Source organism: Sturnira hondurensis, unplaced genomic scaffold, assembly GCF_014824575.4.
Source record: "Sturnira hondurensis isolate 20B ecotype Veracruz unplaced genomic scaffold, ASM1482457v3 Scaffold0001872, whole genome shotgun sequence".
NCBI classification, from domain to species: domain Eukaryota; kingdom Metazoa; phylum Chordata; class Mammalia; order Chiroptera; family Phyllostomidae; genus Sturnira; species Sturnira hondurensis.
The window spans coordinates 3268059-3281120 of record NW_028074503.1 but is presented as its reverse complement, the minus strand read 5'-3'; the positions used below and the strand labels follow the sequence as shown (position 1 = coordinate 3281120).

The window sequence follows — 13062 nt, the reverse complement described above, 5'->3', positions numbered from 1 at the left end:
TGGAACACCCCAGTTGTACTGGACTTTGGACAGCTGTAGGTCTGGGAAGTTTAAACTAGGGCTTGACATAAATCGGGTGTTATAACCCTGAGGCTGGGAATGTGGACTTTGCAGTGAGACAGGCCCAGGCTGGAGTCACACAGGTCTGTACCTGAACTTGCTGTGAGCACTTCAGCGAGTTACTCGATCTAATCTTCAGGTCTCTTGCCTTAACTCAAGCTAATATCACCCACTAATACAGTTGTTGGGAGGAGGTTCAAATAAGACAATGTAATGAAAAGAATTCTCCCAATACCTAACACATTATTGGTAGCTATTATTAGTGTATTTTAAAATCTATCTTACATGTGTTGATAGATTCCTTTCCAGAATCTGTATCTAATCAGAGTAGGACCTAGGGAGATTAAGAAACTTGTCCATAGTTTACAAAACTGAGGAAATGAAGCCCCCTTGAGGTCTAGATTTAGGGTCCAGGGTTCCATAATCTCAGTCCTAAATCTGGTCTCATTACCGCTTTTATAATCAAGGAGACAAAGTATTTAAAATAAGGCCTTAATTTTAAATAAATAAGATGCAGCCCTGGCCAGGTACTCAGCTGGTTGGAGCACTGTCTGGGTTCAATCCCTGGTCAGGGCACATGCCTGCGTTGTGGGTTTGATCCTCGGTCAGGGCGTGTATGGGAGGCAACCAATCGGTGTTTCTCCCTCACGTCAATGTTTCTCTCTCTCTCCTGCCGGTGCTCTCTAAAATCAATAAACATATCCTTGGGTGAGGACTAAAAATAAATAAACAAACAAACAAACAAATAAATAAATGGTAGATCTGGGTTGCTCTTTTATATTTACTCTCCTGTGCCATGTGATAAACCTGTCCAAGATTTTCCTTTCTGTCTTCTCGAGCCAAGGGCCAGAAGACCAGGGCCAACCTTTGCCAAATGTCGGTCTAGTGGATAAAGCCAGTTACCAAAACAAAACAAACAAACAAAAAAACCTGTTTAATAATTTTGAAACTTATAAAAATAATTCAAAATGTAAAAATTTAAAAGGACTAGAAGTAAGCACAAAAGACAAATAAAAAGAGAAAATAATCAAAATAAAGTGTGATTTTAACAGGACAAAGCAGTTTGAATTGAATTTTTAATGAATGATAAAATAAGAATAGAAGACATTAGAGGACTTCCACCAAGATGGAGGCATAGGTGGAAACACTGTGCCTTCTCCCACAACCAAGTTTGAATACAACAAAGGTTTGGAGAACAAAGACAGAGCCAAAGAACAGAAAATTGAATTATGCGGAAGTCCGACAACAATGAACCGTTCAACCGGATGGTAAGAGGGGCAGAGCCAGCAGCAGAGCAGGGTCGGGCGGGAAAGATCCCCTGACCTAGGCGCGCAAGTAGCCCGGACCCAGTCAGGGTGTGGGGCAGACTGACCGCTGACCGCGGTCGCACATTCTCACACAGTGAGACGGACCATGCAGGCCCCAGGGGGCAAACCCAGTGGTGGAGGGCTGACGGCAGTGACACACTTGCGTGCAGTGGGACGAAATGTGCGGGCCCCGGTGACAGTGGCAGCTTTGGCATCTGTGGGGGCCTCAGGGGGGGGGGAGGCAGCAGATGGGACACCATTGCTCCTCTTTGACCCCGCCCCCACATACAGCGTCACAACCCAGTGATGGAGTTGCCCTGCTCTGGTGAACACCTAGGGCTCTGATCCTGCTACGTAACAGGCACTAACAGCCCAAAAGATGGCGCAAGAAGAACTCAAAGTCCCAGAGCTGATAACTCTTAAGCGACCAAGAGATTGCCAGCCTCTCAGAAGCACAGTTCAAGACACTGTTTATCAGGATGCTCACAGAACTGGTTGATTATAGTCACAAATTAGAGGAACATATGAAGGCTAAACTAATTGAAATGAAGGGAGATGCACAGGAAACCAATAGTGAAGGAAAGGAAACTGGGACTCAAATCAAGAGAGTGGACCAGAAGGAAGAAAGAAACAACCAAACAGAAGAGAAGGAAGAAACAAGAATTCAAAAAAATAAGGAGAGGCTTAGGAACTTCCAGGACATCTTTAAACATTCCAACATCCGGATTATAGGGGTACCAGAAGGGGGAAAGAAACAGCCACGAGTGGAAAACTTATTTGAACAAATAATAAAGGAGAACTTCCCCAATCTGGCAAAGGAAATAGACTTCCAGGAAATCCAGGAAGCTCAGAGAGTCTCAAAGAAGTTGGACCCAAGAAGGAACACACCAAAGCACATCATAATTACATTAAAATGAAGGAGAGAATCCTAGAAGCAGCAAGAGATAAGGGGACAGTTACCTACAAAGGAGTACCCATCAAACTGTCAGTGGATTTCTCAAAAGAGACCTTACAGGCAAGAAGGGGCTGGAAAGAAGTATTCCAAGTCATGAAATCCAAAGACCTACAGCCAAGATTGCTTCATCCAGCAAAGCTTTCATTTAGAATGGGAGGACAGATAAAGTGCTTCTCAGATAATGTCAAGTTCAAGGAGTTCATCATCACCAAGCCCTTATTATATGAAATGCTAAATGGACTTATATAAGAAAAAAAAGATGAAAAATATGAACAGTGAAAGGACAGCAAACTCACAGTTATTAACAACCACACCTAAAACAAAAGCAAACCTAGAGGACAGCTAGATCAGGAGTGGAACCATAGAAATGAAGAACACATGGAGGGTTAGCAACGGGAGTGGGAGGAGGAGAAGGGGGGAGAAGGTACAGAAAATAGCATAGACAGGAGGTAGAAAATAGATAGGGGGAAGGGTAAGAATAGTAGGGGAAATATAGAATCTAAAGAACTTGAGACACGTGGTTATAAACTAAGGGGGGGAGAAGGGTGGGGGAGGGAGTGTGCAGGTGGAGGGGAATGAAGGGGGGAATAGAACAACTGTAATGGTATAATCAATAAAATATATTTTAAAAAGAATAGAAGACATTAAAAAGGCAAAGAAAATATAAGGCAAGAACTCAAAAGAAATAAAACAGTGAAAGAACAAAATGCTAAAATAGGGCAGCACTATGAACTTATGAAGTTAAGTTTTAAAAACAGGGTAAAAATATCGAATTGGCTAAAAAGTTCATTTGATTTTTTCCCATAAAATGGCTAGAAGTGCTTAGTGGTCTTTAACTTCATTAGAAACAATTTTGTTAGACTGTATTGTGACAGCTGTCACATCCATGTACACTTAAAAAATTTAGCAAAATTGGTGAATTTTTGTGTAGCCATTTTACAATTGAAGATGGAAGAAAAGATGCAACATTTTTGCATATTATGCTTTGTTATTTTAAAACAGGTAAAAACACAACTGAAATGCAAAAAAAGATCTGTGCAGTATGTGGAGAAGGTGCTGTAACTGATCGAAAGTGTCAAAAGTGGTTTGTGAAGTTTTGTGCTGGAGATTTCTCACTGGACAATGCTCCACAGTCGGGTGAATCAACAAGTTTTTTTAGCAATCAAGTCAAGACATTAATTGAGAACAATCAACATTACACCATGTGAGAGATAACCAACATACTCAAAATATCCAAATCAATAGTTATTGGTGAAAATGAACAATGTGTCTTTTATTTTATGGAAAAACTAAACAGACTTTTTGGCCAACCCAGTATATCCTTCAAAAAAATAAAGACTAAATTAATCTGGAAGTAGGCAAGTAGCATGAACTTTAAGCAGGTTGCTCTAAGCTGGGACAGTGTCCCAGTTCAGGGTCCCATGGAGGCGCTGAGGGCCGGCTTGGTTCCAGTTGGTCCAGACAGCCTCCTGAGCATGCGCCCGAACCACTCCCTAGGCCTAGGTTGTGTCAGTGGTTCCTCCCAGTAGCTCCTGATCAGAGGCACTGACATCCTCACCCTCCCAGAGGAGAAGGCAGAGGTTTGGTAAGTGCCCTGTTGCATTAGCAGATGGTGGAGCTGGGACCTGAAGCTCAGTCTGATGCTGAAACCCACGCATGTTATTTACTTCTTCTACCATCTAGGAAAATCCTCACCACCAACAGCAAAGACAATAACAAAACCCCATTCCCCTTAATTCCTCCCCTCGCCTCGTCCAGGTTATCTATCTGATTGGGAGAGACTGCCACTCTTAGCAAACAGCCCCGCTCTAGTCGGTGTGCAGTGGGCACTCTGTGTGTCTTGATGACCGAAATGTCACCGTATTTTTCAGACCATAAGATGCACCTCGGTTTTAGAAGAGGAAAATAGGAAAAAATTTTGAAGCAAAAAATGTGGTAAGATATGTAATACCATAAATAACATAATATTTCACCGATGTAAGTGTAAACAGAACTCAACAGCAGCATTAACAACCGTTATTCCTCCCAAATTTGGAGGGGGAGATGTGCATCTTATAGTCCAAAAAATACGGTACTTTTTAAAGTATATTTCCCCCCTTTTGTGTTTTTTGGCACAAAGTTGTTCCAGACATTCCCATATTAACCTCAGTTCAGTTTCCTAAACATCTCCTGAGTGTGGGCAGTCTTCTCCATCTTCACCGCTACCACCAAGTTCAGGCCGCCATTTCTCCGTTCCTCGCCTCAGTTTCCTGTGGCTGTTATAAGGAATTAGCCCAGTGGTGGTAATCTGGGTGTCCCGAAACAACAGAGATTTACTCTCTCCCAGTCCTGGAGGCCAGAGGAAGCCCCACATCAGCGTCACTGGGCTGACATCCGGGTGTGTCAGCAGGGCCGCACTCTCTCCAGAGGCTATAGAGGGGAATACAGCCTTTCTTCATTTGTGGCTTTATCGCTCCCATCTCTGCCTCTGTGGTCACGTCACCTCCTCCTCTCTGGGCCTCAAATCTCTGCCTTTCTCTTAGAAATGCATGTGTTTGCCTTTAGGGCCTGCCCACACTACCCAGGGTAAATTCCCCACCTCAGGGTTCTCAACTGAATTACATTTGCAAAGATCCCTTTTCACCAGGGAAGGTGGCATTCCCAGGTTCATGGATTAGAATATGGCCATTTGGGGAGGAGAGGGGTTTCAGTCTACCATACCCTTCGGTTTTGCAACTGTCTCTGCCTCTTGTCCTCTCCTCTGCACACAGCCTTAAACGCACAGCTCAAATCATGTCACTGTCTGCTTCCAAACTTCAGCTGCGCCTACGGCCCTGGGCACATCCTGATTCCCTGATTCGGCGGAGATTACCTTTCTACCTTCTTCCCTCCAACTTCTCCCTCCCACATTATGTTCCATCCCGCTCAACGCCCCCAGTTCTATAGGAGCCGGGTTCACGCTCTCTTCAGGGCCATCAAGAGTGTTCCTCCGCCTGCCACTCGCTCCGTTTTGTTCGTCTCACTCTAGTTCATCATTCAGTTCTTGGTTGGACTTTGGACTTCACTTATTCCTAGAAGGCTTGCTCTCCCCTCACTGGATGAGGTGCACCTTTCTGTGCACCCTGTCACAGAGCTTTTACAGCCCTAGGGACAGTCTCCCTACCAGGCATTCACCTTGTTCACAGGATGTCCCCTGCACGTGGCACAGTGCTTGACCCAGCAGGTGCCTAATAAATGTGTAGTGATGAGAAGGCCATAGGAAGGGAGGCTTTACATCCACACTGCCAAGCAGGATACTGCAACCCAGAACACCAATCCGCGCAGAAAAGTTGTTGCTGGGGAGGATTACATATGTGAATGCCAAAAATCTCCACAGAGCTTTATTTTTAAGCAGAAGTCAAGAATTCTGTAATTATGAGATCAAAGAAAATATTTTCAGGCTTATTATTCTGTTTTCTTTCAGGCCATTCCTGTGTTCCTCACTTTGCATAATGCAGCCGAAGTTATTATCTGTGGGCACCAGAAGTGTTTTCGGAAAGAGGTAAATGATACCGTAGGATGCTAGTTTCACTTCCCTCACTTTAAATGTCAAAAACACGCCTTTTTTTTTTCATGGCTCAAATTAGTGTCTACCTTTTCCTGACATCTGTTTCCAGTCAGGACTGCCTGACAAGGGTGCTTCATTTCAAGGACCACCGTTTTCACGTGGACTGTGGGCACCGTGGTTCCCACCCCAAGCTTGTCCCAGCGCCACATGGACACTAACGTCAGAGCTTCACAGAGGGTGCTGGGGGCATCGGCCCACCCTGGTGACAGATGCTGCCTTTTCTTCCCAGCCCCAGGTCAGCCTCAGACCAGCTGGAGCAAGTTTCTTCACCTCTATGCCTCCATCTGTGAAGAGGGGTAGTAACTTCACCCCACTCACAGAGCTGTGGGGAGGACGTGCCACAACGCACATGTTAAGTGCTGCCAACAGTTCTGGCACGTAGTAGGTGCTCTCTCTGTATATGTTAGCTGTATTTATTAACAGCATAAGAAGTAGTTTTAATATGGTTCCTCTTTCAGGAGTTCCTTTTTTCTAACATCTACCTGTTTGTATCAAAATCTTGGACCTTTTAAACTGGAGAGGCTGGCTGGCCACTGGGCAGCACGCTTCTTACAGGTATACAGGAGAGAGAGGAGTCCTTCCCCTGGCCGAGGCCTCTCTGCACATCTGTGCGCCCTGTCATCCCTGCCGGCTACTTGGAGGCAGCTCCGTGGGTTCCTTACCCTCCTCTTTCATGGATCCTTCACCTCTCCCTGTCTGTGGCTTGTTTTCCTTGGCCGGTAAACATGCTCAGTGTTCTCAGTACCCCGCAGGTGGAGCAGGCCCTGGGATATCCACTCATATCAACCAGCTCTGGGACGCCGTGTTACAGAACCCAAATCCCACAGGAAAGCCAGCACGCTGCTTTGCCCACGCACCCTCCACCTCCACCTCCTGTCATCCTGCCCTTCCCTGCCACACCGCTAACAGAGGGTCAGCCGCCGTGCTGACCACATCGTCACATCCCTCTCCCCAGCAGCCACTCCTGCTTCTGCCACCGCCACTAACCTGAAATTGCTCCGGCTACAGTCACTGGTCGCTTCATTTATGCCACTCTGTTGGTCTTTTGCACTGTTCATCAGCCTACAGCCTTCTCTTGACAGTTGACCTGCATGTCCCTGTCCCTGCTGGTCTCTCCCTGAGTCTCCGGCTCTTTGCTCACAGCCACCCGTCCTTCTTTTTCCTTCGTCTGCCCTTCAGGGTCTCCTAGGGCCCTGTCTCTGGAGCCTTTTCTTCCCATGCCACACTCTGCCTGGACAGCCTCATCCACACCATGACATCAGCTACCATCAGTTCACTGGTGACTCTTAAGTCCCCATCTCCAGCCCAGACCTGTTCCTTCAGCCCAGACCCCTGGCCTCCTGGCGTCTGGCTCTTCGCCTGGCTGTTTCCCGGGCATCTGAAATGCAAAGGGATCAAAATGGACCGGATGGATGTGTTTCTCCAGGCTGGCTTCTCAATTGCTAATCCCAACCCTGATCATCTTCTCCCAAGCCAGAAACAGCCAATGAAGGTTGGGGGCCTGACGGGGCCGGTGCAGGGCCTGCAGGGGGGCTGTGGCAGAACAGGGTCAGAAAGGGTCATGCTCTGGAGCTCGGTCACCCAGGCCCTTTGACCTTGGGCCGCTGACCCAGATTCCCAGTGGCTCAGTGTCGTCATGTAGCATATAACCAAGACTGTTAGTTACCGATGGCAGCAGGCAGTACCTGAGGAGCCCTTAGACCAGCACCGCACAGAGCGAGTGGCCCCCAGACAGAGTGAGCTGACCAGAGGAATGTCACATGTCTATCGTCATTTTTGGCAATGTGACTTTTGAGGCATATACTGACCCAATCAGAACCCCAAGATAGTGCCAGGACTTATTACTGGGTGATTTTTGGACTGAGGGGCCTGAAAAGGTGTATACCCCATCAGCAACTTCCCAGGTGTTTCTGGAGCCTTGGGGTTATGCAGCTCAGTCATGAATTTATTGCATATCTCAGGTGCTGGGCTCCTTCAGTCTGAGGGATTTAAAATAAAACAGGATCCCCTCCTCTGTGGAATGGGCGGACTCTTTCAGCTACTGGATTTGTGTGCTACCCTGTGACAGAAGCCCCCAAACGTTTGCTGGATGAACATGTGACCAAGAGTTGGGGGCATCCCTGTCACCTCTCATCCTCTGTTGCACCAGTCCATTGAGATGTTGGTTCTATGTAGCTCAGACTCTTAGTGATAACGGTTTTCGCATAACGGGGGCAGTCGTCTGTGAGTCGTCCTTTGTGTACCAAAGAGATAGGTGTGCCCACCAGGGGGCAGTATACTCAAGGTTGGTATGTCCTCTGTACTCCCCTGGGGCAGGGTCCTTCACGATGAGAGATGGAAAGATCTAAAGATGCAAGCCTCCCCTCGTACACCAACGGAATCTGCTTGCTAGAACAGCACACGCTGGATTATTTACTAGTGTGTGGAGACTCAAGATCTCCTTCATGGCAAACCACGTGTTTCTCTTGTTAGTTCTTCCTTTTTAAACACTATGGTCATACTTCACACTTCATCTAAACTGTAGTCCTCAACCAGCAAAGTAACCCTTCTGCATGTTCAGAATTAATCTGTTATCCTACTCGACCATTTCCCCTATCCAATATAGAGCAATCTAGGCTTCTCTCTGCTAGAAGTTTCTCCCAGAGCACAGTGACTAATTCCTTCAACACGACTCACTTCAGAACGGAGGTGATTAGGTGGAGTCCGCATTAGAGGCCCTTCATTGCAGGGGACTTCCAGTGCCGAACTGAGATTTTCCCAGTCTGTTCTTTTTTCCCCTTCTCCGTAGGGGTGGAGTCAAATGTCCCTTCTTTTTTCCTGTTTCTTAATTCATGCATCGTACCAGAGAATTTATAGCACCGCTGAGAGTCAGAGCTGGGTTAACGAAGGGAAAATTTAAAGAGACAGAGTGGAATAGAAGTTGAACATGAGCTTAATTTCTGATCTTGCTCGGGCCACACCGATTTCTCTCTGCCCTCCGAGGTGTGTAAGATACGGCCCGGCCGGCATCGTTTTGGTTTTTCACGAGTAAACACAATTTGAACGGGAAGATGGCAAAAACGCACCTCCAGGGCCGTTGCCGAGGTGACTCAGCTCTGGACCTGAGTCATCCTTCACTGAGTCCAAGAAGAAAAAGCCTTGACTAACACTGCAGTACAACAAGCTGTTAAGCCTCCAATACACTTAACCTAGCTATTTTCTTTTAAGAAATACAACGTTTTTAAAGACTAATTGTATCTTTATTTTCACACAGAAAACATCTCCTGCAAGGATCTGTAGGTAAGTTTTTTAAAAAAAACCATAAACCTCTAAATACAAGATTTTTAACTTCAATGATAAACTATTGAAGGTTTATACTTGAGAGTCAATAGAGGAATTCATTATAAATACTCATATTCCCCAATTTCCCCAATGTCTAATTCTAAAATTGACTCTCTTTTCGTGCAATGTGGTATTTCTAAGGCAAGCACAGCTTGTGGCAGATTTCAGTCATCGATGCCCAAAACGTTACTAAGAGTTGTGCAATTCTGATGGAGAATGAACATGGAAAACATGGTAATGACTTAAACACTGAAAAATAATGTTTGTAGTTTGTTGGGTGTTTGAGAATTCCATGGTGCAAGACCACTGGCCTGTACCTCCAGGGATCTGAGTGGGGCCCTGGGCCACAGCACAGAGATGGTGGGCAGGTGTCATCACCCTCCCTGCCTTGGTTTCCTCGGCTGGACTCTGCGGCAGGTCCCTGTGCCCAGGCGTGCTGAGCCCAACCTGAGCACCTTGCTCTCTGACTGCTTCTTACCTCCTCTGCAGGATCGAGGAAGCTCAGTCCTAGATAGAAACCCAACAGAGATGCTTTGATATATGAATTTAGCACTTTTTGTTTCAGAGATTTCTAGGCTTTCCTCCAGTCTCTCTCTCTGTTTTTTACTTTATTACAGGCTGCTACTTGAAAGAAAAAAGAAACATCAGAACTTATCTTCTTGTTTAAAAGATTAGCAGGTATTAAAGAGAGGTAGCCCCTGGCCAGGTAGCTTAGTTGGTCAGAGTGTTGTCCCAATATGCCAAGGTTGTGGGTTCGATCCCCAGTCAGGGCACATGCAAGAATCAACCAATGAATGCATAAATGGGTGGACCAACAAATTAATGTTTTTCTCTTTCCTCCCTCCCGCTTCCCTCTCTGTCGTTAGGGAATCAATAAATAAAAAATTTTAAAAAGAGAGTCATTAAAACCCAGTAATACCTGGTATAATCAGGTATTGCTCAAGGCCAAGTTTGGTGGGAAACCAGGGCCTGTCTCACACCAGCCTGTTCTCATCTCCCCTCAATCCCAAAGGATAGCCTGTCTGAGGGGATTGCTAGTGCCCATTGCCTGTGGATGAGGAAGTGTCCTGCTCCCGTGCAGTCCCAGAAACCCTTCCCAACAAGGTCCCTCTACTCATCCCGCCCTTTGCCTCTGTTGTGTATTACATATATGTGTGCATATAAGATATGGAATTCTATTTGTATATAGAATATATATTGGTATGAGATATCATATAACAAAGTCCTGTAAAAGTAAAGTTGGTATATTCTCTGCTTCTGTTCACGCCTTTGATCCTTTGCTGTTTTCTGGCTAATGGAACAGTCAGCAGTGAAGAGGCCCAACGTTACATGTTTTGTTGCATTGTAAAATAGAAGCAGGATGAGCGAGTATGTGATAATTAGGGTTTTGTGGTTTCTGATGCTGCCCTATAGGAGAGAATGGGGAGAGCTAGAGGGCAAGGTCTTTTGCTCTGGGAAACCTAGAAGAGCCAATGATTATTCCAAAAGATAGCTCTAAATTAGCTTTCCAGCGAGTGAGGGTTTCTTAAAGTATCTGTGGTTGGCCATGTTACTTTTTTGTGCAAGAATTAAAATTTTGTTATGGAAATTTCTAAACATATACAAGCAGTCAGACTAGGATGAGGATGACCTGTATAACCATCACCAGCTTCAAAGGTTTTCGACTTTATGCCTTCACCCAGTGCTGGGTCATTGCAGCAAACCGCAGGCACCAGCGCATTCCACCTGTGAGTGTTTCAGTGTGTGGATAAGAGACTTTCCTAGTGAAGCCTTTTATCTGGGAAAAAAGTTTAAGCCTACGGAAAAGTTGCAAGAATATTACAAGGAACTCTCATAGACCTTTTAGATTCACCTAGCGACAATATTTTTTGCATTTGCTTTTCTGTCTTCATATATAGATACACACATATATCACATAAAATAAGTAATAGAATACATATAATTAGTGTTAATTTTCTTCTGAACATTTGAGAATAAGTTGCAGAGATTGTAACCCATCCCCTAAATACGTCGAAGTGTGTCTCCTAAAAATAACAATCTCTTGTCTAAACAGTACAATTATTAAATTTAGAAAACCATGATCTTGTACAACACAATTATCTAATATTGAATCTGCGTTCAAAATCAGCCCCTTCTTCCGATGTTCTTTTACAGCGATCTCTTCCCCCAGAGATGCTGTGGCTCTTGTATTCCGGAACAGTTCCTCCGCCTTGTATCACCTTTCACTGCCTTTGCGTTTTTGAAGAGCGTAAGCCCACTGTTCTGCGGGCTGTCCCTAAACTTGAGTGCGTCATAGTGTTTCCTTATGATGAAGCTTGGGTTCGGCGTATTTGGCAGGACGCCACGTGCGTGATGCTGTGCCTGTCTCAGCACATCTTGTCGAGAGGCACGTGATGTAGACCTGCCCTGTCATTGGAGACACAAAGTTTGAGCATTTGGTTAAGGCGACACGCAAAAGATTTTAATGTGCTTTCCATGGTGTTTTCTGTTTTGTGAGTGGCATTATTGTAGTCTGAAATCCCAATTTTCCACTAGTGTATTTTTGGGGATCTGTAGTTTTTAAAAATACAAAATATTTTATTAATAATTTTATATTCCTTACAGGGGGCTGGTTGGGGGTAGGCAAAAGGGGGGAAATTGGAACAACTGTAAAATCACAATCAGTAAGATATTTTTAAAAAGGTAGAGGGAGGGGGGTCTCCTAAGGCAGCACAGTTCAGTAGAAATAGAATGGGATCTGTCGTTTTTAAAAAACCCCTTTTGTTATGTGTTTCACTGGCACTCTGGTTTTCTTGGGTGAGTCAGCTTTGGTTTCACAAAGGTCCTGCGACCTGTCTCTGGGCAAGTGGCGGAGCTCACGATGGAAGCTGCATCAGCATGGGGGTGGATCTCAGGGGGTGGATCTCAGAGGGTGGATCTCAGAGGGTGAACAGGGGGCCTGGGCTTTGTCTGGCTGGATGTCGCCTCAGTTAAGCTCCAGTCAGTGTATTTCAGCCTCCACACTCTGAGAAATTCTTTGAGGTTGAAAACTGAAGTTGCTTGTCTAATTTCCCCTTCCACAGTGCCCTTTTCCTCCTGGCCGCTGCCGTATGCCTTCCCTTTAATGACGCCCAGGTAAGGTCAGGTGAGCACATGCTATCTTGCAAGTATCTTTTACTACCTGAAACTTGTGTGTGTGAGCAGAATTTTTTAGTCCTTCCTTTTAGAATCAGAATAATCCTGGCCTATGCAAAGGCATTTAACACTTTCAGGCAGGGTACCTTTTCGCCAAGCCAGCGCTTTTCTGAAGGTCCTTACCTTCTCCCCAGGGCTGTGGCCTGCAGAGCTCTGGCCTCTGGGGGCTTTGGTGGGGGCAGTGTCCCCTCTATATGTTCTTGGGGAGCCTGCAAGCCCACGCTCAAGTTGCCCCAGCCTTACACATTCAGAAGCATTGATTTGTTGTTGTTGTTCTGAGCCCAGGGCGTCATCTGCACGGTGATTTTCACTTTGTCATCCAGTTTTTCTTTATTAGTCACTGAGGACCCACCCTCACTCCCAGTAGTCACTTCATTGCTGGGTCTTTTTCTTTTCTCCTCTGTCCCCCACCATTTATTAAGTCTCCACTAAGCGTCAGGCACTGAGCCAGGCCCTGAGGGCACAAAGAAGAACTGTCTTCATCCAGACAGAAGTCAGAGTTTAGTCAGAGCGAAGGGGAGGAGGACCCCAGGGCTCTGTCCCGGGAGGTAAGGGGTGCTGTGAGGCACCTCCAGTGACACGGGGACTCGGGAAATGGGCACAACGCTCACAGTTACAGGGAGGCTGCTGCGTGCCAGGCTCTGTGCCAGTGCTTCGTG

General features: G+C 45.8%; 1 protein-coding gene across 2 annotated transcripts in view; it reads left to right on the top strand.

The window, feature by feature from the left end:
• Positions 1 to 13062, top strand: part of SLC35D4 (solute carrier family 35 member D4) — a 114091-nt gene that overhangs the window by 33176 nt on the left and 67853 nt on the right. For both annotated transcript variants that reach the window (XM_037031914.1, XM_037031919.1), the window contains exons 5-7: positions 5765 to 5842; positions 9162 to 9187; positions 12292 to 12343. In XM_037031914.1, the coding sequence (XP_036887809.1) occupies positions 5765 to 5842; positions 9162 to 9187; positions 12292 to 12343 (156 nt within the window). The remainder of the gene's footprint in view (positions 1 to 5764; positions 5843 to 9161; positions 9188 to 12291; positions 12344 to 13062) is intronic.